Below are 25,556 nucleotides of genomic sequence, written 5' to 3'. Positions count from 1 at the left end.
GCAGGGTAGATGGTGACACAACCCCTCTCTGGTCTGGATTGCACCCCAGCATGTGACATCCACTGTAAATGCTGAGTGGACATTTGGTAGGAACTCCGTGCAGTCTTCTATATCAGGTTTTGCCTTCTAATCTGCAGGAAGCTTAAATTCTGAATTTAAGTGACCATTATGGATCTGTTGGGGAGAAGATGCTTAGAAATAAGCCCAAGCATTTGCAGTTCTTCCTCTGAAAGGCTGTAAAGAAACTTGCATGCACCCTTGCATTTCAAAGCTATTTAAGGTTTTTGTTGTGTTTATGAAACTTCCTCTATCTCAAAACCGAGACTCTTAAACTAAAACTGCAGTAAAATTTTTGGTGTAAAGGAGTCTCAAGGGGTTGGTATGCTAATTCGGGAACTTACTGACTGAACAAGAGCTTAAACAGGTTAAAATGAAGTGAAAATAGCCACATGGGGAAATAATTGGCGCAGCTGGCACTAAAATCCCCAAACTGTAATTTTTCAATGGCTTCCTGAAGTATGAGGATCCTTAAATTTCCCAATGCCCTTGTCACCTGAAACTGCTTTTAAAAAAGCTGCAAAATGGCACTGTTGCAACATTCCTTTGACAAAAAACTATGTTTGGAGTATGCTGCCATTGCAAATGGGTCAAAACGTGTTGGCAGGGTAAAAAGCGTCTGGAATTGGGACGACAGTATAAGCTTTCATATGTATGTTGCTACGGCTAGCTTCATACTTCCACCTTTTGGTGTTTGTCACAACCCTAGCTGAGCTCTCCCTTCTGGACACTTACCAGGCTGCTGTGTTTGGTCCCAACACACTAGATCCATATGTTTTCTGCTTCCTGAGGTCTGAGCAGAATCCAGACATTTGCCCCCGCTTCTTAACCGCATGCACTACTCTGCAATTAGACACTCCTGCTTGGCCTGAGCAGCTGACTCTGGCTTATGGGGCTTGGCTAAAGGGCTGTTTAATTCTGGTGTAGTCATTTGGGCTTTGGCTGTAGCTTGGGCTCTAGGACCCTGTAAAGTGAGGGGAGGGTGGGGTCCTAGAGCCTGGACTCCAGCATGAGCTCGAATGTCTACAGTGCATTTAAACAGCCCCTTAGCCCAAGTCTCACAAGCCTGAGTCAGCTGGCGCTTGCCATCTAAGTCTAATTGTAATGTATACATATCCTCAAGGTGCAATTCCTTTTGTCTGGTCTTTTGTAGCACCCCTTTTTGAGCTGAGACCTGTCCCTCCCTAGTCTAGCTGCCTAGACCTTGTGACTGGCCTTGCTTCCATTTTGTAGACAACCCTCCATTGTGTCACTACCTGCTGGAATTTGTCTAAGGTGGAAGTGAAAAAACAGCCGAGAAGGCAGACCCACCTAACAATCGAAGTGGAGTTTGTAGTCTGCTACAGGTACAGTTAATAAGCAAAATCCATAAGTTGCACATAGTTCTCCAGTCCTCACACCCCTCTATTGCAGTCATTCCTAATATTCAACCAGCTTTCCCCATGGTACAGCTAAAAGTGGCCCTTGGTGTTCCCTTGCAGGAGGGGTAGATTTTATTCCAGCAGCCTCTGACAAGAGGTCCGAGATAGTGAAGATGAAGAACAGGAGGCATAAGTAGATACCACCAAATGTCAAAGTTCAAAACTGCATCTGGGATGCAGGATCCTAGGTGCTGACTTGAAGAAATTTACTCTGGCATCAATATCTGCAGTCTGCTCTGCCTTCCTCACTTGTGCTATTTTTTTGGTTCTAAACTTTTAGTGGCCACACAGGAGGGGGCAAGGATGTATTGGGTGCCCAAGGCTCAGAGTGGGAACACCTGACATTAAACTTAGTTTTTAAAAAAATCTAATCCGGATAGGCACAGACTTCATGAAAGGAATGCCATCTTTCTATCAATTACGTCTTGGTTTCCTGTCTTCTCTGCCAAGGTAACCAGTCACATTAACTGTAGTCCAAAGTTAGGTGTTTGATCTCCATTATGGTTACCTGATTCATTGGAATGTTAGTGCTTACACACAGGTGTGTAACAGAGTTCCTGCAGCAGGATATTAGTCTCTCATGCCATGTTCATTTATTTTCCTCAATCATTCACTATTGTAATTGCAGACTTTGAGTATGTATTTTCATTTCCTTATTTTTCTGTACACCTCTTGGTGTATTTGGCAAATACACCATCTGGACCACTTTATAATAGGGCTTTCAGCCTGATGAAACACAGCAGAGGGGGCTATGGATTGAGGAATTGGACTTCACAGTGCAGTAGTCAAACCATGCATCCTTAGATGGTGAGTTGTAAAAAATTGTACAGTTTTATAGGCAGACTCAAAAGCATTTTTATTGTAACAGCCTTTAGAATTAAAGTAATGCTGTCTGCCTAAAGGTATTCTTACCTTTTGGTTCTGTGCAAGGCTATGGCTGCAGTTAAGGTTCTAATCTTGTCTATTAGCTGGAACTGTTGAATCCCCTATAACAGGGACCATTACAGTTTAGGTTACAGCATCATGTAACATCACTGTTCAGGCAGTCCTTCAAAAAAGAAAATCTTTGTTAAATAATCAGGCTGAAGTCTGCCAATTTTAAGATCCTGCTATTCAAGAAGTTATGATTTAACCACAACATCTGCTGCAGTGTTCATAGATTTAAAGGCCAGATGGGCTAGTGTGGTCTTCTAATCCAGTGGTTCTCTACCTGTCCAGATGACTGTACCTCTTTCAGGAGTCTGATTTGTCTTGCATACCCCAGAGTTTCACCTCACTTTAAAAGCTCCTTGCTTACAAAATCTGACATAAAAATACAAAAATGTCAAATGTCTATTACTGAATGGTCTTACTTTCTCATTTTACCATATGATTATAAAATAAATTAAATATAAATGTTATATTTACACTTCAGAGTATTCATTGTCTGTATGAAATTTTAGTTTGTACTGACTTCACTAGTGCTTTTTATGTAGCCTGTTGTAAAACCAGGTAAATATCTAGTTGAGTTGATATATGCTTGAGGGGGTACATGCCCCCTGGTTGAGAACCACTGGTCTAGTCTGACGTGTGTAATGCAGGCCATAGAGCTTCTCCAAGTTGGTGTACCAAGCAAGCAAGAAAGCATTGGCATGTCAGTTAACCTTCATTGTATGCAAATATATTTTAACTCTCTATAAACTAGTATTTAGCTGTCTTTGTACTATTCACAAAAAAAGCTTGTATTTTGAGTCAGTTGGAAGCAAGGATCTGATATTTCATAGTAAAAGATTTACGATTTTTGCCTCAAAGGTGAAGTACCAGTTCCTGTTCCTTTTAACAAAGAAGCTTTGACGTATTAGTGGTGTTTCTGCCTCATATGACTGGGAGTTGCTTGTAGAGGGAGGACTCTCCTATTTGAAGAAACTGTCCCAGACTTAGCACAAGTGGCAATCTTCGCCTGGGAGATGAGAGGATCAACAGTATTTTACATTAGTAAGGAGGGTGTTCAGAGACCGAAGAAACACAACTACATTTGGTATCTGTTTGACTAACAAGATGGTCTACTGAAAATATAAAGGAATTGCCCTGTGTCTTCCTGTACAAGTAAATGCTTGGAAGTGGCTAGGTATAAGAAAACAAATCACAGCTCCACTCAGATTGATGCAGTAACTGCTTGTGATTCCATTAGTGGAAAGTGTCTTCCTAACAGATGCCAGTGAAGGAGTTGTACTGTAGCCAGGAAGAAGCGTAGATGCAGCTTCAAGCTACGACTAACATAAGGTCAGTTTGTCACTCAGAAGTTGACTACCATGGTTTAAAGCCCATACTGAAGCCCAAATTACCCCATAAATAACACTTGGTTATTTTGATTCAATTTAGGATTGGATCCTTATTTTTAATGTGCATCTACACTAAATATCTGTATCCTAGCCTTAACCATGCACGTAATCTGATATGAAGACACTAGTGTAGACATGATTCTTGTGTTTTTTACTACTCTGCCATGAAAACCCGATCATAAGATTTTTTTCATGATACCATGGCAAAAACTTTTGAGTGCTATCTGTGATGTTTGCTTTCACTTGCATGGATGCATTTAAAAATGTTAGTGTGTCGTCAAATCTTCCCAACTCTAGTTCCATGCACTTTGGGCTAGTCCACACTAGAAGTGCTACATGGGCGTAGCTGTGCTGATGCAGCTGCGCCACTGTAGTGCATCTGATAGCTCTCTCCCCTCAGCAGAGACTCTCTCCCATTGGCATAATAAATCCACCTCTGTCACAGGAGAAGCTCTCCCACCACTGTAGCCCTGTCCACACTGGTGCTTAGGTCAGTGTAACTTGTGTTGCTGAGTGGGGTGGCTTATTCACACCTCTGAGCAATGTAAGTTTGAAGTGGTAGTGTACCCTGGCCTCAGGTTAAAAAGGAGCTCTAGTGTAAACAGGGCACTGGTATTTTTAGGGCTGCCAAACTATTAAAAATTTATCTCTATTAATTGCATGATTGATCGCCCTGTTAAACAATAATACCATTTTAAAATATTTTTGGATGTTTTCTGCATTTTCAAATTGATTTCAGTTACAACAGAATACAGTGTACAGTGCTCACTTTAAATTTATTTTTGATTACAAGTGTTTGCACTGTAAAAATATTTTCAATTCACCCAATACAAGTACTCTAGTGCAATCTCTTTATCATGGAAGTTTGAACTTACAAATGTAGAATTATGTACAAAAAATAACTGCACTCAAAAACAGAACAGTGTAAAACTTCAGAGCCTATAGTCCACTCTGTCCTACTTCTTCAGTCAATCGATAAAACAAGGAAGTTTGTTTACACTTACTGAAGATAATGTTGCCCTCTTACATAAGAATATAACAGCCATACTGGGTAAGACCAAAGGTCCATCTAGCCCAGTGTCTTGTCTTCTGACAGTGGCTAATGCCAGGTCCCCCAGAGGGAATGAACAGAACAGGTAATCATCAAGTGATCCATTTCCTGTCTCTCATTCCCAGCTTCTGGCAAATGGAGGCTAGGGTCACCATTTCTGCACATCCTGGCTAATAGCCGTTGATGGACCTATCCTCCATGAATTCATCTAGTTTGTTTTTGAACCCTGTTATGGTCTTGGCCTTTACAACGTTCTCTGGCAAAAAGTTCCACAAGTTGCATGTGCATTGTGTGAATAAATACTTCCTTTTGTTGTGTTTTAAACCTGCCTATTCATTTCATTTGGTGACCCCCTACTCCTTCTTGTGTTATGAGGAGAAGTAAATACTTCCTCATTTACTTTCTCCACACCAGTCATGATTTTATAGACCTCAATCATATCCTCATTAGTCATCTCTTTTCCAAGCTGAAAAGTCCCAGTCATATTAATGTCTCCTCATACAGAAGCCATTCCATACCCCTAATTTTTGTTGCCCTTTTCTGAACCTTTTCCAATGCATGTTTTTTGGGATGGGGCAACCACATCCGCACGCAGTATTCAAAATGTGGGTGTACCATGGATTCATATAGAGGCAATGTAGTATTTTTTTCTTATCTATCCATTTCCTAATGATGCCCAACAATCTGTTAGCTTTTTTGTCTGTTGCTGCGCATTGAGTGGATGTTTTCAGAGAACTATCCACAAAGACTCCAAGATCTTTCTTGAGTGGTAACAGCTAATTTAGACCCCATCATTTTATATATATATAGTTGGAATTGTTTTCCAATGTGCATTACAATTTATCAACACTGAATTTCATCTACCATTTTGTTGTCCAGTTACGCAGTTTTGTGAGGTCCTTGTATAGCTTTTCACAGTCTGCCTGGGACTTAACTATGTTGAGTAGTTTTGTATCATCTGCAGATTTTGCCACCACACAGTTTACCCCTTTTTTAGATCATTTATGAATGTTGAATAGGACTGGTCCCAGTACAGACCCTTGGGGGACAGCACTATTTACCTCTCTCCATTCTGAAAACTGACTATTTGTTCCTACCCTTGGTTTCCTATCTTGTAACCAGTTACCAATCCATGAGAAGACCTTCCCTCTTATCCCATGAGAGTGTACTTTGCTTAAGAGCCTTTGGTGAGGGACCTTGTCAAAGGGTTTCCGAAAATCTAAGTACACTATATCCACTGGATCCCCCTTGCCCACATGCTTGTTGACCCCCTTGAAGAACTCTCGTAGATTGGTGAGGCAGGCATGATTGCCCTTTACAAAAACTATGTTGACTCTTCCCCAACAAGTTATGTTCATTTATTTGTCTGACAATTTTGTTCGTTACTATAGTTTCAACCAGTTTGCCCAGTACTGAAGTCAGGCTTACCGGCATGTAATTGCCGGGATCGCCTCTGGAGCCCTTTTTAAAAATTGTTGTCATGTTAGCTATCCTCCAGTCATTTGGTACAGAAGCTGATTTAAATGATAGGTTACAGACTGCAGTTCTGCAATTTAACATTTGAGTTCCTTCAGAACTCTTGGGTGAATACCACCTGGTCTTGGTGATTTTTTTAATTTTATCAATTTGTTCCAAAACCACCTCTGACATCTCAATCTGGGGTAGTTCCTCAGATCTGTCACCAAAAAAGAATGGCTTAGGTTTGGGAATCTCCCTCACGTCCTTGATGCAAAGAATTCATTTAATTTCTCTGCAATGGCCTTATCTTCCTTGAGTGCTCCTTTAGCATGTCAGTTGTCCAGTGGCCCCACCGGTTGTTCAGCAGGCTTCCTGCTTCTGGTGTACTTACATTTTGCAATTACTTTTTTGTCTTTGGCTAGCTATTCAAATTTTTTTTGCCTTCCTAATTATATTTTTACACTTCATTTGCCAGAGTTTATCCTCCTTTCTATTTTCCTCACTAGGATTTAACTTCCACTTTTTAAAGGATGCCTTTTTGCCCCTCTCTGGTTTTTACTTTGTTTACTCTTCTTATATACAGTGTCACCAGAAAGTGAGAACAAGCTTTTGGATGGCACTTTTTTAGCCAGCATTGCAAGGTGTTTACATGCCAGGTACGCTAAACATTCATATGCCCCTTCATGCTTTAGCCACCATTCCAGAAGACATGCTTCCATGCAGATGACACTTGTTTAAAAAAAAAAAAATGCATTAATTAAATTTGTGGCTGAACTCCTTGGAGGAGAATTGTATGTCCCCTACTCTGTTTTACCCACATTCTGCCATATATTTCATATTATAGCAGTCTTGGATGATGACCCAGCACATGTTCTTCCTTTTAAGAACACTTTCACTGCAGATTTGACAAAGAAGGTACCAATGTGAGATTTCTGAAGATAGCTACATCTCTTGACCCAAGATTTTAAGAATCTGAAGTGCCTTCCACAATCTGAGAGGGACGAGGTGTAGAGCATGCTTTCAGAAGTCTTAAAAGAGCAACACTCCGATGTGGGAACTACAGAAACCAAACCATCAAAAAATAAAAATCAACCTTCTGCTGGTGGCGCCTGACTCAGATGATGAAAATGAACATGTATCGGTCTGCACTGATTTGGATGGTTATTGAGCAGAACCCGTCAGCATGGATGCACATCCTTTGGAATGGTGGTTGAAGCATGAAGGGACATATGAATCTTTAGTGCATGTGGCACATAAATATCTTGCAATGCCGGCTACAACAGTGCCATGCAAACGCCTGTTCTCCCTTTCAGGTGATGTAAACAAGAAGCGGGCAGCATTATCTCCTGCAAATGTAAACAAACTTGTTTGTTTGTCTGAGTGATTGGCTGAACAAGAAGTAGGACTGAGTGGACTTGGAGGCTCTACAATTTGACATGTTTTGTTTTTTTGAATGTAGTTATTTTTTGTACATAATTTTACATTTGTAGGTTCAACTTTCATGATAGAGATTGCACTACAGTACTTGTATTGGGTGAATTGAGAAAAATACTATATTTTTTTACAGTGCAAACACTGGTAATCAAAAATAAATATAAAGTTAGCACTGTACACTTTGTATTCTGTTGTAATTGAAATCAAGATATTTGAAAATGTAGAAAACATCCGAAAATATTTAAATAGTATTCTATTAACTGCGATTAATCACCGTTAAATTGCTTGACAGCAATTTTCAGTTTGTATTCTATTTTACAGTGTGATTAAAAATGCAATTAATTGCTTTTTTTTGAATTAATCACGTGAGCTCACTGTGATTAATTGACAGCCCTAGTGTTTTTACCACTGGGAAATACTGGAAAGACACCAATGACTGTCAAAAGCACAGACAGGCCAATCTTCCTCACTATCTAATTTTGCTCATAGCAAACCTAGAGCACTGACTATGAACTGCCTTTTTATTTTTATTTTTAAATTGCAATGTTTTTGCCTACCGCTTGTTTAGTTGCAATGTTCACTGAGGGAAAACTTTAAAGTTCATTGGACGCAGGGCCTGAGTCCTATCATCCTGAAAGACTTAATCTGTTTTCCTGTCATTCAGCATTGTGTGAAAGAGGTCAACAGGATGTGTGTGTGTGTGTGTGGGGGGGAATTATGGGCTGCAATGAGTTCACACCTCATTGTATGTTTTAGTTGCATCGGAAGAATCAAGTTGTGGAAATAACCCTTAGAAGAATGCAGCATAGTAATGTGACTTTAGAGTTCATGCAGAAGACAATGCACAAAATTTTGTGCGGGTTTTTGTTTTAAAAAAAAAATATAGAATTCTTCAGTAGCCATTTAAAGGCACAGGTGGTGGTTCCCAGTTTAGGTTTTGTGTTAATCCTTGAAGGTTTTTTGCCTTTTAATTGTAGAAATAAGAATTAGGGTAATTTATTATTAACCAGAGCACGGCAGCCCCCGGGCCAACTATTCTCTCCCAACCTCCTCCTTGTCTTTCCCCTGGCAAGGTCAGCAGTGGGAAGCCAGAACCTGGCACTACAGGTTGGCTGCTGCTGTGGCTGGTGCCATGGAGTAGGCAGGTATAGCGCTCCCCATCTCCTCTTGCTGGTGCCTGGGGCTGCTCCTTAGCTCTCAGCCCCCTTTGAGTGCTTGTGCAGCTAAATCCCTCACTGCACGTACCCCCTTGTTACTTCCTCCTTGAACCAAAACTTCACCCCTCAGACATCAAACTGAGCTACCCACTACCTCTGTGCTCTGAGTAGTTTTCAATCTCTTTGAGCTGAGCACACCCATTTGAGTTATAATTTTGGTTGCAGACCACCCCCTACCCCAGACAGGCTGGGTGGCCTGCTGAGGTGAGTCAGGGATGGAAGGGCCCTTCCTGCCCCCAGAATGGAAGTCAAACTACACCTGTGCCCGAGCACCAGTGCCCTGTGGGGCAGAAGGCTCGGAGTCCCAAGAGGGCATGCCTCCCCCTGCCCTGCTGAGCCCTGGAGTTTTTATAACATGGGTGGGCTCAAAAGAAAAAGGTTGAGATCAACTGTGTTAAGAAATATAAGGTAATCTGAAATAAGGCACTTAGAGCAAAATAAGTGCCCCAACTGGGGTTTTCATCCGGTTCAGTTAAAACCACAATTTGTTTAGGCCTAGGACTGTCATTGACCTCAGAGGTAATTATCTCCACTTCCTCTTGGTTTGGAGGCGTGCCCTCCCCATCCCCACCGTGAAGTTTAGTTTACATGAACTAATTATAATCTGTAACATAGGCTTTTAATTCTTCTAAACAGGAAGAAGGTTGACTAAATGACACTTGGAATCTCTTTGCTTCAGCTGCTGATGGCCTTCCACTAAAATACAAAAGCCAAGTCCCATAACTACCTGGTGTTACCCTGAAAAGGCAGATTTAGCAAGGACTCTGAGCAGATTACTAAAATGCCACTTCTAAAACGACTCTAACTGCATTTTCAAAAAGTACAGATTGTTGACCATATCAAGCATTTACATGGTCCTGAGCACTATCGTATATGAACACCTCAGAATTATTAATGTAATTTACACTCTCCCCAACTCTGTGAGGTAGGAAAGTATTACCCTCACTTCTAGAGATGTGGAATTAGAAGAAGAGACCAATTTGCCTAAGGCTACATAGGATGTCTGTGGCAGAGCAGGAATTGAACCTAATCTCTGAAGTCCAGTCCACGGCCTTAGCTTCAGTGCCATCCTTCTGACTCTGGCTTAGTACAGCTGGGGAGAGGGGTACAAAATTCCTCTGATTTGTAGCATTGTCTGGTTGCTGCAAGTAAACTAAAATAGCCATATGACATGTTCTTTCGATAGCTACCAGCAGTTTCATAGGAATTGTCCTGGCTGTTGGTATCAGAGCACAGAGAATGTCCTTAGCAGATGGAAAATGGGACTAGATATAGTCTCATGTAGCATAGATCTGCTACAGGAAGCTAACCTTATCTTATAAATAAAGTGCTAATAAAAAGTTCATGACATCTAGATAGGGAAAATGAGAACATGAATTAAATTCATAGGATGTGGCATTTCAGGCCACTGTGGCCTCTTCTGTATTGCAGAAACTGAGAACTAACTAGTGTTTAGTTCTCCTACCTCTCATGTCAACACACATGCTCCTAAAGGTACAGGTGTTGCTTTGAGGACCTTTAGTCCTTAACTGTTGTAATGTACTTTATGTTAACTCTGGAACATTTAATCTCCCTACTGCTGTTCCACAGTACGCTGCTCATTGCTTAAGGTGACCTCTCTAATTTACTTTCTGTACTGCACCAGCTTCATTTGGACCCGAGGCCACTTAACTGTACGAATATCACTGCATGCCTCATGAAGATCAATTGCATGCTGTTTTCAGAGATCGACTCTTTTGGGTTGGCTGATATCCATTACTTTTGTTATCTGGGACATCACATAATTCAGTGGCTCTCAAACTTTTGTACTGGTGACCTCTTTTCACATAGCAAGCCTCTGAGTGTGACACCTCCCCCTTATAAATTTAAAAACACTTTTTAATATATTTAACACCATTATAAATGCTGGCGGCAAAGCGGGGCTTGGGGTGGAGGCTGACAGCTCATGATCCCCCAGGTAATAACCTCGTGACCCCCTGAGGGGTCCCAACCCCCAGTTTGAGAACCCCTGACATAACTGAAGACACATACAGATGCTGGTGGCTGTTATGGAAAAACTATCTCACTAGGAGGGTGGTGAAGCACTGGAATGGGTTACCTGCGGGGGGGGGGGGGGGGTGGTGGTGGTGAAATCTTCATCTTTAGAGGTTTTTAAGGCCTGGCTTGACAAAGCCCTCGCTGGGATGATTTAGTTGGGGTTGGTCCTGCTTTGAGCAGGGTGTTGGACTAGATGACCTCCTGAGGTCTTTTCCAACTGTAATATTCTATAGGAAACTAGGAGCTCAAAGCCAGGTGAATTGTCATTTGCAATACTTTCTCATATGACCAGCTGGTTGAGATGTTACTTGGAGCGACAAGCAGTAACAGGATTTGAAGATTCAGTATGATAAGGTTGGGACAATAACAGTAGTTCCAACTGGTTACCCACACAATTATTTGATTCTCTCACTCTAGGGGCATCCACCCTTGCCCTTCCGTGGGCTCAGGGCATAACCTTTACACTCTCTGGATTTGCATGGTCTCTTACTAGTGAAAGAGCCTTGCACAGTAATATCCTACTTAACCTCTATTTATTAACAATTACCAAAACCAAGAATGCATACACTAAATGTACAATGCTCACCACTCTGACTCCCATTAAGGCAGATTAACTTTTTTTGATGACCAGTCAGGATCAGGTCATCTGGCGGAACTCCAGTTTCTGCACGGTGTCCTTGGCAGAGTGTTCAGGTCTGGCAGCTCTGATCTTGGAGCTGTGTCCTCGAGTTGGTTCCCAATAACTTCCTTTTAGACTCCAGTTTATATTGTGAAATTTGAGTCCTGCTTAGCTGTACTTTAACCAATCATCTTACTAAAATTTTACTAACAAATCCTAACATGTTGTAACACAATTCTCTAACTTAATCGTACCCCACCACCTTAATTTACACCTAGCAAAATTAATTATGTAACAGACGCAAAGAACCAGACAAAGATCATACAGCCAAACAATAGAGAAATGGGGACCATAAAGATAAAACAATAAAGAAATGAGGATTTCACAACCACAACTATTAAGTGACTTCTTGCCAGACTGAATGCTATCAAACTCAGTTTTCTTTAACCATCTTAAGATGTTTCTTTATCTGGCGATGGTGGGCACTATTAGGATAGGATCGCCTTCTTACTAGCCTGATATTAATTGTTTTAATGTAATTTAGATGAAATGTGAGGATGTGACTTCCTGCTTCCTAGTTCATGGCTGCAGACAAAGGTTGCCATATGGCTACAGGAAAAGCCCTCATCCTCTCAAGCTCAGGGCTGAAAAGATGAGAGCTAGACTCCATTTAGGACGATCTCTTCCACCCAGAGGTGCTTTTGGATAGAATGGAGGCACAGTGGTAACTGACTTGGAGAATGCTGATGCCAGTGCACGGAGTGGACCAGCGGGTTAAAAAGCTGGAGCAGGACAGACCACACATTGTGTGGGGATCTCAGGATCTATTTTCAGGTAGCAAGGATCAAGAGAGTGGCCCAGCTGTGTTGTCAGGAAGGAGTTTGGATACAAAGGGTATACAACTTTTTATGTAAGTGGGCTGACTTTTGCAGAGTGGTTTTGAGTCGTTGCTTCTTGAGTTCTTGTGCTCTCAATAGCTCCTTTAGTTCATAATCTTCTCCCCCTCCATCTCTGTCCCACAAGTGGCACTTACAAAACTCCTCACCCCATTCAGTCAGTTGCTGCCACCCCCCCCCCCCCCCCACTGGCTTGGCATACCCCATGGCAACCTCCCTTTCAGCTGTATGGGTTGCTGAGCAATGACAGATGTATGGATTTAAAAAGGAATATTAAGATGAAGGGAGAGGTTTATACTTAGTAACAATTTTCTTTTCTAAAATCAAATATATGGCAAGAAATTATACTGATCACTATGGACAAAGTATTTAGTGTATAGCTTTTAGCCCACATGAGGAACCAGGGAATATAATTAGCATCATCTGTTCTTCCGGGAATTAAATTTCATTATCTTGCTATTTAATGTATGAAAATAGGCCTAAACAGATTTTCCAGGCAAGTGATGTACAAATAAACCACGAATAAGAGCAATGATGACACTACTTCATGCCTGTTGTCAGATATGACTCAGGCTTCTGTAAATCTAGTACAACACCAGTTGGTTATGGTTACTATCTTATCTCAACTCTTGGGACTTATAGCAAACTCAAAGCAAGTTCTCCAGCACTACAATCAAATTTTGGAGAAATGCCCTAATACAGTAAGTACAGCAAACTAATCAGCTTTTCCATTACTCTGACAGTTGTTTCTCTCCCTCTCCCCCATTAAGATGTGAGGGTTCTGTTTGCTTTCAGCAAGTAACCTCTGTTAGTTCAGATAAAGTGACAGCCACAAGCCTTATCTCCATTCCACTATTGCAGTAATCTAGCATTCCCATGTCCCAACTCATTACAAAGAGTGTGAATTCTAATGCCCTTACCATCTCTGGTCCAGTGGGTACCCTTCAGGAAAGAGTAGAATGAGAACTTAAACAAGCTGTTACTTTCTTTACTGTCTCCTAGTATTTAAAAGGATGGATTGGGTACTACTGTGGTTAACTGTTAACTTATTTTTCATTTCCATTGCTGCTTCGGAACAACAGATGACTCAGAATAGGTGTGGTGACAGGCAGACTGGATTCACACTGGTGGAAAGGCTCATGGACCTAATGTCTGGAAAAGTAAAAGCCTGCAAGAACTGCTCTTGGGACATAGAGACAGTGTACAGGTTCAAGAAACACAAAATGAGTGTCGCCTCCAAAGGATATGACAAGTTCAGGCATGAGGATAGGGAAATGATACAGGACTGTTTCAGGACCAAGAGAAATGCAAATAGACAACACCATTCTGAAGTGAAATTTAACAAATAAGCATGCTGGGAAACTAATTACTACAGAGATACAGCTGGCCAGTATGTGTGTGTCTGTCCTCCCACTCAGTACTGCCACTTCAGCTAGAGACAATACTGCCTGTTGAAGTGTCCCTACTCTCCAGCTCCCCTGCAACCATTCCACTCCTTTGCAAGACTGTGACAAGGAAAGTGGATCCCAATTATGCCTTTCATGAACGTTTAAGAGATCTACAGTCCATTGTAGTTTACTTAACTTATTTGATGTGGTAGCTGTCCTGCAACCACATACATGTATAACACTTCTTGAAAAGAGAGGCTCTCTGTTGCTTGCACCTAAAGTGTGCTGTGTTCTAATACCAAAACCACCATATTCTTGCACCTCAACAAATCATAGCTAAAGCAAAAGATATAGAAATGCTTAAAACCATCAAGTCAAATGCTGCCACCACCTCAGTCTAATGATGGCATGTCATGCCATCAACTCATGTTGAGTTGGATTGTCACTTCTCATCATTTACTCCACACGGTCCTTACGGATTGATATACATGATACTTAACAAGAGACATGTAATACTTAAGGAGAAATCTGCCACCAACCAAACTGTGACAATCACTGCCTCCTCCCAATGCTTCACTGTCACTTACACTTACGTCAGCACTATGCTGACTGCAGGCTCTTCTAAAAGTAATAGCCAAGATGCATAAGCTTTTCTGTCCAGCTGTGCACAGGAAAGTCCTGTTCCCTCACTCCATAATTTGTAGTCAGGAACTGATATTAAAGTTGCCACTTGGTGGTGGTAATCTCGAAAAGCCCTAAAGGATGGTGGCAGGTTCATCAAAATTTTTGCATGCTTCCAACTATTGATATGCTAAGAATTACTTCAGGTTTTTTTTATCCTGCTAATTGCTCTTCCATATTCTCTTCTCCCTACTAACTTATCTCTGCTTGTTACATTCTGTTGGTTATTTATTTGGCTGGCTTCTAGTCATTAAGACTCCTGTTTGGCTCAAACTTTCTTATGTCTTGCCATTTCATCACACCCCTGAACAAAAACTATAAAGGACAGTGTATCTACTCTCCGATTCTTATAGCATGGAGGTTTCTTGGACATGTTAAAGTTAAGGATTTTAACTTGACCAGTTTCTGAAACCTCCTCCCCTTCTAAATTGTATGGTCACAGCACCAAATACTAGCATGAGCCTTCTTGCAGGATGCTTACTAATTACTGCTTGAAGAAATTCCTGTGTTTACAGCCAATGTATATGCAGATACTTGAAGTTGCCCATTAGGTGTTTCTGAAAGTGCCTGTACTGTGAACTCTTCCAAATGAAAGGCAACATATGCTGCCTTGAAATAAATGCTAAAATTTAAGTTTTTGTTTTTGTGTTTAAAAATCCCTCAAAGCTGCACTCAGTCACCTTTTTTTCCCTGATACAGAGGCTGGTAAGGTATGACCCTACTAGAGTATTTGGATTATGACCAGGGTTTCGAGCCAGATGCTCTACGTATGGTCTGTTCCATTCCAGAACTTACCAAAGAGTCCACAGACTCCAGTGTAAGAGCTGCTTTGCAACCTCATACTAATTGCTCCTTTCTATATAGGTTATATCAGGTAATGTAAAATAGATTTCTGAAACATGATGTAGGGCAGTATCCCTGCCCACCTCACTGAATGACACGAGGCATCTTTGCCCACCTTACCATTATAGGTCAAACCACAACTGTCCTCTCCCGTTACCCCTATTTATAGGTAAATCATTCATCATATTCAAATCGGACACTAATCTCTTCCAGTCCATTGCACTTCTACAAGTTCACTGATGCAGACTACCGGTTGTTTCCATATGTCCAGATTTAGGCAATACAGCCAATGAAAAGCTTTTTCTTACCTTTTCTAGTTGGGCTCTTCCTTTACCCCCTCCTCCTGCACTATATTCCAGGATACCTTCCTCACTAAAAGTAGCAGCTTTGGCATTCTGCCACAAATTTGTGGAAGCTTTACTGCAATTGTTGGGTCCATTTGGACAATTTCATGCCCAGAACAGCTTCCTTTGGAACTTTAATCTCCACTTAGGAAATGATGAAATGGAAGGGCTGAAAGCACACTGCCTGTGGTAATAGAATGAGGATCACACTTAAAGAATCTCACTGCTCTGGCCAATGTCACTTCTGGTAGTCAGACGAAGAGACAGCTTGCAAATCCAGCTGTTGCAGCTCTCTGTATGGAAAGGATTGGGCATCCAAAGATCCCCAGCAGAAGCATGTATTGAATTCTGAGCTAAAGAAGGGAGATCTTGAGCTGAAGGGACCTAATCCTTTGTCTACCACATCTGTCCTTAAGGGCTGTCATGCAACTCAACTGGGCTAGCCTCCCTCCATGATGGAGATTCTCAATTCCATCTGATGCAGAAGAAGCAATCTCAGTTTCTTCAAGGAGGACTTTCCATAAAGACTAAAAGACATATTTGGCAATTCTCTAAAATCCAGCCAATTAAAAAATCATGAGGAAATGAGCTCAGCTTCTTCCTGTTTACAGCTACATTTCTGAGTAAGGGTGACTATACAAGGCCTTATCAAAGCTCTCATGTAAGCAGTTATACCACTATAGCCTCTGTGTGGATATTTTTATTAAGGTACAAGAGTGCCTCTTTTGGTTTAGCTTAAACTCCTTCCCAAGAGACAAAGTAAACTGAAAAAAGTCACTCGTACTGGAATGTGTCCACCTGGGTGCTGGTGCTGTATTGGTTTAAATTCTCATTTTAGGTTATACCTACATAGAAAAGTCCTTAAGTAACTGTAAAGAGAAGATGGGAGTGCTAGAAAAATGCATACATGAATCCTAGGTTGAGATTGGGGCAATCAGTTTACATTACCCTTTAAGAGTCGTGTTACAGGGGTGATAACAGGACTGTAGAAAAACAAGTGATTTTAAAACAATTTATTGCATCTTGACTAATGTATATCTCAAATCTTATGGGGGAGGGGGAGATGAACCCACCTCATACCGAAAAAGTAAGGACATCAGAGTCTAATTAAGTGGTTAAAACAAAAATGGATCACTAAAGCAGTGGAGTGTTTGGTCACAGCTCCTTTGAAATTCTTTTTTTTTTTTTTTCAAAAAGGCACTCCTACAGAGGACAAAGCCCATACCAAGCTTGAATAATTGGTTTTTAGAATGCAGTATGCCTTCCAAAGGAACAAATGTCTTGCAATCTCAAATAGTGCAGTAGATCGTTGTTTCTCCAACATTCCCTGTTCACTGAGAGTGATTCTTCATCCCAAAAGAGGTTTATGGGAAAGCTGACACTGAAAACACAGGCTTAGACTGGAATGACCCAATTTTATTTGTGGGGAGTGATTCTACTTTTTGGCATTGGAGCCAGGAAGGCTAGCAGATTGGATTATCTCAGATTTTTATTATCAAGGCTTGCTTCAGAATACAGTCTTTTTTTTAATGTCTTCCATTTTGAAAGATTTTTTTCATTCTGTTAATCAGTTTATGTAGAATAAAAACGAACATTTAAAATCTTATTCCATTGATTGGACTGGTGCTTTTTTTGGATGCCATCTGGTCTGAAATCTCTGGGTGGGGCACAAAAAAGGAAAATGCTCTGGATGTGGGTTAGATGGTACGTCAGTATAGGTTTGCCACAGTGAGCAGTAACAAATATGGCAATGCTGATCCATTCTACTGATCATATAAGTTGGTTTCAAGTGGGTTCCATCCACACAAATCCATAGGTTTCCTTGACTATATTTATATCAGGACATCTACATCGGTGGCTTGTCATAAATGGTTGGAGTTGAGGTGAAGACCCAGTGTAAGTTAGCCCTAAAGCTCGTGTTGGTGTTACCTCTGTTCTAAGCAAATGTGTGCCCTGGCTCATAATGGGTGACATACTGTCTGCACTCTGGACCTGTTGAAAGATAGAGACTTGATAACGTTTGTGATTAAGTATTCTCACTTTTTGAATAAAAGCATCCTTCCCTCCTTAAACAGTGTTCCAGGGTTCATTGCAAAATACAGTGTTGTGGCGATCAATCGGGAATACTATTTGCCTGAGATCGGTTGACTAATACTGTTTTTTCCAAGCCACTTAAGATGAGCTAACAACTTGGTATCTCCACAAGTGTTTGGAATTAGTCCTTAGCCATTTAGACTAAAGTGCTGCTTGCATTTATCATGTTCTAAGTAATCCATTCAAACCTTACACTAAATTGTAACATTACTGCTGTGTTTGAAGGAGCCACATCTCAAAGATACCCAACTCCAATCATAAAACCATAAAGGCTTCATAGGTCAATTAATACCCAGCCCACAGTATGTACTAATGAGTCTTTAGAGCCAGGCATCTTACCAATAGTGATGCATATTAAAGGAAATGATCTAGCCTAAAGACTGCAAAATTTTATTAGTAAAGCGTCTAAGGGATCACCAAACCAAAGGTGATTCTTCACTCAGGTTCCTTATCTTGTTGCTTTTCCATGACACACAGATGCTAAATAAAATTCCCGTAAATTGAATTACCCTTGGTTGTAAATGGTGTGTATGTGAACGGTTGCTGTTTGGTGAGTTTCTTTATGCAAAATAGAGAACTCCTATACAAACCATTTGTGTGAAAATGAAACGTCTCATTTTATTTTTAAATTGCTCATTAGCACTTACCTCTGACTTCTTAGTATAGGATATTTTACGCTAATTTTAATAAACGTTAAATATCAAAGCTTGAGCTTGTAAATAAGGGTTTGAAGATCTTGAATTTCTGATCTATAGTAGCATTTTAAAGGTGTGTTAATAACTTCAGCAAGCAAACTTCAGACTGCTTTATAACTGGCACTTGGCATTTCAAAGCATTGTATCCAAACATGAACATTCTCTTAAGTTTCTGAGGAGCAAGGTTATTCTGTTTTTTATAGATGGGGAAAGCAAAGTTGTTGAGTGACTTCCAAAGCCAAATTGTTCTCTGTGAGAGAGAGTCTGATAGAGCTGGGCATGGAACATTGAATACCTCGCTCCTGGAAACATGCTGCCCAGTCTACAACATCACACTGTCTCCTCTTCACTTAAAACTGTTGTAATTATTATTGTGGAGGCTCTTTTTTCACTGCTGCAATCCATCCATTAAAATCTCAAAACTGATTTAGCAAAAAATATTGGCTTTCACAGAATGGTAAGGGAAGGTGGGGTTTTCCCCCTCCTCTGCAGCTTATTTATGGTTTTGGTAGTCATTAGTTAAAATGTAACTCTAAGATGGGCTACTTTGAAGCTATTGTGTTAGACTATATTCTTTTTTGTATACACTGTGGCAGCAGCAGCAAATAGTATTTGATACGTGCTTTAATTAAGATTTCTCATCATTTTCTGTAAAATTGTCTTAACGACAAGACAGGCACTCTTCTGAAATGAGTTGCAGTTTTTCTAACTTGGAAAAAGCAGTAAGCTAGCATCTGAATGGAAATATCACATTGGTCCTTACATGGTGATGTCTAAAAGTTGTTCTCCTTATGCTGTAGCAGTTCAACTTAAGATGCACATGGCCTTACTTTATGAACTCCTTAAATAGGTTTATTTAAAAAAAATTAGTTTTTAAAATCTTGTTTACAGCCAGGTTGATGAAGTTTTGCGTGTTTTAAGGGACATTACAACTTTGTTGATTTCTTAAAGCCAGAGAAATTGTTCATCTTTTTAAAACATTACCATTTACCTTGAGTCACATGTTCCATTTTATTGACCTCCTTCATATAGAAAATAGAGCATTTGTGTTAGGTTTAACTGATCTCTAATGCTATATCTTCTATGTGAAAGGAAGTATTATGTACACTTTTCCATGTTTTACATCATGGTATTTTGAATAACCATGTTTCCATATTCACATCAATTTTTTTGTTTTTTGTTTTGTTTTCAATTTATGCACAGCACTTGCTCTGAAATTTGGGGACTGAGTACACCAAATACGATAGATCAGTGGGATACAACAGGCCTTTACAGCTTCTCTGAACAAACCAGGTGAATATGCTGCCCTCTGTCTCATCATAGAGATCTTGTGGGAGGGATTGGCTTTGGAGGGTCTGTAGAGGGATGCTTTTGCCATAAATTCTACTAAAATGCTTCCTAGTCATTGTATGGTACAGCACTTCAAAAACAATTGCTTGCCACTATTTTAAAAAAAAAAAGTTCTCAGCTGATGTTTTGACCAATGAAAATTCTAATTCTGGAATAATCCTCCTTCCACACCAATGCCATTGAAAGAATGGGAAGACTTGGAAAATGCAAGCGCTAATGTGTTTTGGTATTTATAACAACCAGGTTAGCACACTTAACGCCTCAGGCCTAATCGTACAAAGTTTTTTTTAAATTTCTTTGTATGCCATAGATTTTTGAACTAGTAGCACATATCTGATCAATTAGCAGGATTTAAAGAATTATTCTTAGAAAATTAAATAGGCTTTTCTTCATGTCACCTTTACTTTGTGTATCGAGGTTTGTCTCTCCCATCCCATAACAATCATAAACATCTGCATTTGTGTAAGCTTATGCAGTCTGTCTTAAAACTAGCAAAACACTTTCAACTGGTAGCAAGCTACATGAATACTCAAGTATATAATTAAATTTCACACTTTTACAAGATGTGTTCTGATGCTTTTTGCATTACTGTTATACTGCCATGTGGATCACCTGAGCAGCTGACTGCTTTAGGTTTATTTGAAGTCCTCTGGAAATTACTCTGCTTAAAGCATCCATGCTACAGCGTAGTCCCGAGGGGTAGAAATTGAGGGAGTGTTAGTGGTGTGCAATGTGAACAAATATCTTGTAAATGTCAAATTCATATGAAGTATTCATCTTATGTGCTTAGAGGTGTAATGGCTTTGTTAATGAATCCCAAACTCATTGGCATTAACTTATTCTAGAGCTTCTCAAGTTACTTTAAAAGTACTACCTTCTGAAGTTCTCCAGCAACAGCAATTTAAATATTATAATCCTTTTTGTTTTCTGAGGGGGTAGAGAAAACACGCAACTCCCACCCCCCCTGCCTCCCATTCTCCAACCTTTTGATTATGATGATTTTTAAGATACAGCCTGTAAAATATTTTTGAACATCTTCCCCATATAGGTCTCTTGATGGCCGTCTACAGGTATCTCATCGTAAAGGATTACCACATGTTATTTACTGCCGCTTGTGGCGCTGGCCGGATCTTCACAGTCATCATGAACTTAAGGCAATTGAAAACTGTGAATATGCTTTTAATCTTAAAAAGGATGAAGTATGTGTAAATCCTTACCACTACCAGAGAGTGGAGACACCAGGTAGGAAGACTGCTGTTTGACATTTTAAAGAAGCCCCAGTACAATATTTACCCAGAAAATTCTTAATAGATTAGTTGGAGTCTGTTAGTAATATTTAGGGTGCAAAAATGAGCAGAATAAGGTTGTCCATGCTGTTTTGCCAAAATGGCAAGATTTGGATGAAAAAATAGCATGGATTTTGCAACCTCAAATAATTTGACTATTAGGCCACTTTTCAGTTGTGGTAATGTGGTAAAACTTCTAAAGTGTATATATTATTTGTGTTGTGTTGGACAGTTTCAAACCCTCAGTTTAGCATGAAAATGTCTGCAATTAGTGTAGTGAAATCCACCTACCTTTGACTACTGAAAACATAAATGACCATGTTCAAAGCTGGCTGATATGGGATAGTCTTATTAAATAGGCTTTTTACAAATCTGATACTTCTGATAACTAATTTAGAACTACTCTGTAATGGCCTGAGTTTCAGAACAGCTCAGTATATCTGAAGATCTGGTTTTCACAGAACATAGAGAAGTAAAATAGATGTTTATGGGATCTCACTAATGTTTTATATTCTACTTTTCCAGTTTTGCCTCCTGTGTTAGTGCCACGACATACTGAGATTCTAACAGAACTTCCACCTCTTGATGACTATACTCATTCCATTCCTGAAAACACTAACTTTCCAGCTGGAATTGAACCACAGAGCAATTATATACCAGGTATCTTTCCTTCTTTCTTTAAAAGAGACTCTTTATATTAGTCGTTAATGTCCATGTAATAAGTCAAAGATGGAAATTAAATTAAATCGGTAATTGTTCAGGTTACTAGAATAACAAACTCAGGATATGCTGTCTAAACTTCAAAGTGAGGTTTTTTTGTAGCTACAGTAATTCCAGTGAAAATATTTATAAATATGCTTTTTGTACAAAATAATTCTATATGCTTTTACTAAACTAATAAACCAGCTTTGTTTCATAAAACACAAATATGACACAGTGTATGTGTTTGTTTTTATTAGACAGCATGTCTAGGATTTGATGCTGTTGAGAACAGTGGTCTAACTAGATAAATGATCTGGAAAGGGGGTGGGTGAACAGTGAAATGGCAAAATTTGCAGACAGTACAAAATTTCTTAAAATTTAGGTCCAAAGCTGACTGCTAGGAGTTATAAAGGGATCTGACACTACTGGGTAACTGCATGACAAAATGGCAGATGAAATTTGTTTTTGGTAAGTGCAAAGTAATGCACATTGGAAAACATAATCCCAACTATACTTTAAAGGTGATGGGATCTGAATGAGCTGTTCCCACTCAAGAAAGAGATCTTGAAGTCGTTGTGGATAGTTCTGTGGGAACACCTTCTCAGTGAGAAGCAGCCACATCTTGAATACTGCATACAGTTCTAGTCGCCCCATCTCAAAAGATATATTAGCATTAGAAAAGGTACACAAAGGAAACGACGACGGGGGTGGGGGGAAGATATGGTAGAAGTCTATAAAATCATTAATGGTGTGGAGAAAGTGAATAGGGAAGTGTGTTATGTGAGGGAGTAAATAACGAGAACTAGGGCTTATCCAATGAAATTAATAGGCAGCAGGTTTAAACCAAACAAAGAAGTACTTCTTCACCCAACTCAGAGCCAACCTGTTGAACTCATTTGCTAGGGGATGTTGTGAAGGTCAAAAGTATAACTAACTGGGTTCAAAAAAGAATTGGACCTATCCTCCATGGACTTACCCATCAATGGTTATTAGCCAAGATGGTCCGAGGATGTAACCCCATGCTCTGGATGTTCCTAAACCTCTGACTGCCAAACAGTAGGACTGGGCTGCATGACCTGTCAAGGTTGCATGTATTTTTCTAAAGTTACAGCACGTGCAGAACTTCAGGTTTCAAACTGTCTAGTAATGAGGGTCTTCAATACCAACCTTCAGCTTTCTGTTTTGGGCCGCTTTGGTGCTAGTAGGAGATCTGTGTTCTGAGGCAAAGACCGTATACAGAAAATTTGAATGACGAAGGTTGAAGGTTAGCAACTGAGAACAGGAGGGATGGATTAGATTAGAAACAGTTATTGACCTTAACCATAGCTGTTGGCTCAACTGTAATGAATGCATCAGAGGTGGGAAGAGTCCACTTTCACAGTGGATTGTGTTATGGAGTTACCTTAATATAAATAGAACAGGAGTACTTGTGGCACCCAGAGACTACCAAATTTATTAGAGCATAAGCTTTCATGGCTACAGCCTACTTCATCGGATGCATAGAATGGAACATATAGTAAGAACGAACACACACACACACAGGAAGTTGCCATGCAAACTGTCAGAGGTGAGCTAATTAAGATGGGCTATTATCAGCAAGAGAGAAACTTTTGTAATGATGATCAAGATGGCCCATTTAGACAGTTGACAAGAAGGTGTGAGGATATTTAACTTTAGGGAAATAGATTCAATATGTGTAATGACCCGGCCACTCCCAGTCTCTCTTCAAACCCAAGCTAATGGTATCTAGTTTGCATATTATTTCAAGCTCAGCAGTTTCTCATTGGAGTCTGGTTTTTGAAGCTTTCTGTTGCAGAATTGCCACCCTTAAATCTTTTACTGAGTGGCCAGAGAGGTTGAAGTGTTCTCCTACTGGTTTTTGAATGTTATGATTCCTGATGTCAGATTTGTGTCCATTTATTCTCTTGCGTAGAGACGTGGTCAGGATTGGCCAATGTACATGGCAGAGGGGCATTGCTGGCACATGATGGCATATATCACATTGGTAGATGTGCAGGTGAATGAGCCCCAGATGACATGGCTAATATGATTAGGTCCTATGATGGTGTCACCCGAATAAATCTATGGACATCGGGCTTTGTTGCAAGGATAGGTTCCTGGGTTAGTTTTTTGTTGTGTGGTTGCTGGAGAGTATTTGCTTCGGGTTGGGGGGCTGTCTGTAAGTGAGGACTGGTCTGTCTCCCAAGATCTGAGAGAGTGAGGGATCATTTTTGAGGATAGGTTATAAATCTTTGATGCACTGGAGAGGTTTTAGTTGGGGGCTGAAGGTGACCTGTGTGTGTGTGTGTATTTTATATATATAATTTTCTTAATATGTTCCATTCTATGCATCCGATGAAGTGGGCTGTAGCCCATGAAAGCTTATGCTCTAATCAATTTGTTAGTCTTGAAGGTGCCACAAGTACTCCTGTTCCTTTTGCGGATACAGACTAACACAGCTGCTACTCTGAAACCTGAACATAAATGTGGCTAGTAATCATATATAATGATAGTACAGTTCAGAAAATAGTTACATTGGGCACTTTATTGTGTGGAAACAAAACGTTCATTTCTGGTATCTACAGCTGTGATCCCATAGAATATGTGAGAAATTTCCACAATACATGCTAGTTTTTTTGACTTCATTGTAAATTTTGTCTGGTATCTGTGAAAGTTGAATTTCCTGTATGACTTAGTCTTGTTCAATTCCTTTGGTCCCCCAAGTGCAATCTTGGATTAGTGCAGGACTTTAACATTTTTTGCAATACTTATTCTAAAAGTAGAAATTCAGAGTTTAGGGCTTTTTACTACTCATTTAATTACAATATTAACCATCTCTCAATTACCATGGTAATACATCTATTTTAATAGCAATCAAGTGCCCTCCAGCCATTTAAGATTCAGTGAAGATATTTAAATCTTTTCCCTTTAGTTTGTAAACCTTAAAAAGGGGGAAAGGCCTCAATAGGTGCCTTGACAGCAAAAGGCTTGCCTGGCTCAGAGATTTTGTATATAAAATGGCTGCCTGAAGTGCAGTGAGTTAATGCCTTCATAGCAGTTGAGAAAATACATATTTTTGGGGGCAGAGGAAGCCAACCATAGTCTCTTGTGGCTTTTTTAAACTCTTGACACACACTCAAATTAGACCCCACTTCTAGTATCAAAAATCCTCTTGAATTTTTTATGTAATTAGTAGGGCTGTCGATTAATCGCAGTGAACTCAGGCGATTAACTAAATTAATTGCACTTTCAATTGCACTGTGAAACAATAGAATACCAATTGAAATTTATTACATTTTTGGATGTTCTACATTTTCAAATATGTTGATTTCAATTACAATACAGAATACAAAGTGTGTAGTGCTCACTTTATATTATTTTTATAATAAATATTTGCACTGTAAAAATGTTAGTAGTATTTTTTAATTCACCTCCTACAAGTACTGCAGTGCAGTCTTTATCATGAAAGTGCAACTTACAAATGTAAATTTTTGTTTGTTTGTTACGTAACTGCACTCAAAACAATGTAAAACTTGAGAGCCTACAAGTCTACTCAGTCCTACTTCTTCAGCCAATTGCTGAGACAAATAAGTTTGTTTACATTTATGGGACATAATGCTGCCCGCTTATTTACAATGTCACCTGAAAGTGAGAACAGGCAT

At 39.8% G+C, this 25,556-nt stretch overlaps 1 protein-coding gene across 4 annotated transcripts in view; it reads left to right on the top strand.

Moving 5' to 3' along the window:
• SMAD2 (SMAD family member 2) overlaps nt 1–25,556 on the top strand; it is a 66,460-nt gene that overhangs the window by 26,296 nt on the left and 14,608 nt on the right. For 2 of the 4 annotated variants that reach the window (XM_073343497.2, XM_073343499.2), the window contains exons 3-5: nt 19,760–19,849; nt 20,955–21,148; nt 21,718–21,852. In XM_073343497.2, the coding sequence (XP_073199598.2) occupies nt 19,760–19,849; nt 20,955–21,148; nt 21,718–21,852 (419 nt within the window). The remainder of the gene's footprint in view (nt 1–19,759; nt 19,850–20,954; nt 21,149–21,717; nt 21,853–25,556) is intronic. The other 2 variants (XM_073343498.2, XM_073343496.2) reach the window with 1 other exon arrangement.

The sequence above is a fragment of the Lepidochelys kempii genome, chromosome 5 (assembly GCF_965140285.1).
Source record: "Lepidochelys kempii isolate rLepKem1 chromosome 5, rLepKem1.hap1, whole genome shotgun sequence".
Classification (NCBI taxonomy): domain Eukaryota; kingdom Metazoa; phylum Chordata; order Testudines; family Cheloniidae; genus Lepidochelys; species Lepidochelys kempii.
The sequence above is the reverse complement of the archived record's forward strand: the minus strand, read 5'-3'. Positions and strand labels throughout refer to the sequence as shown.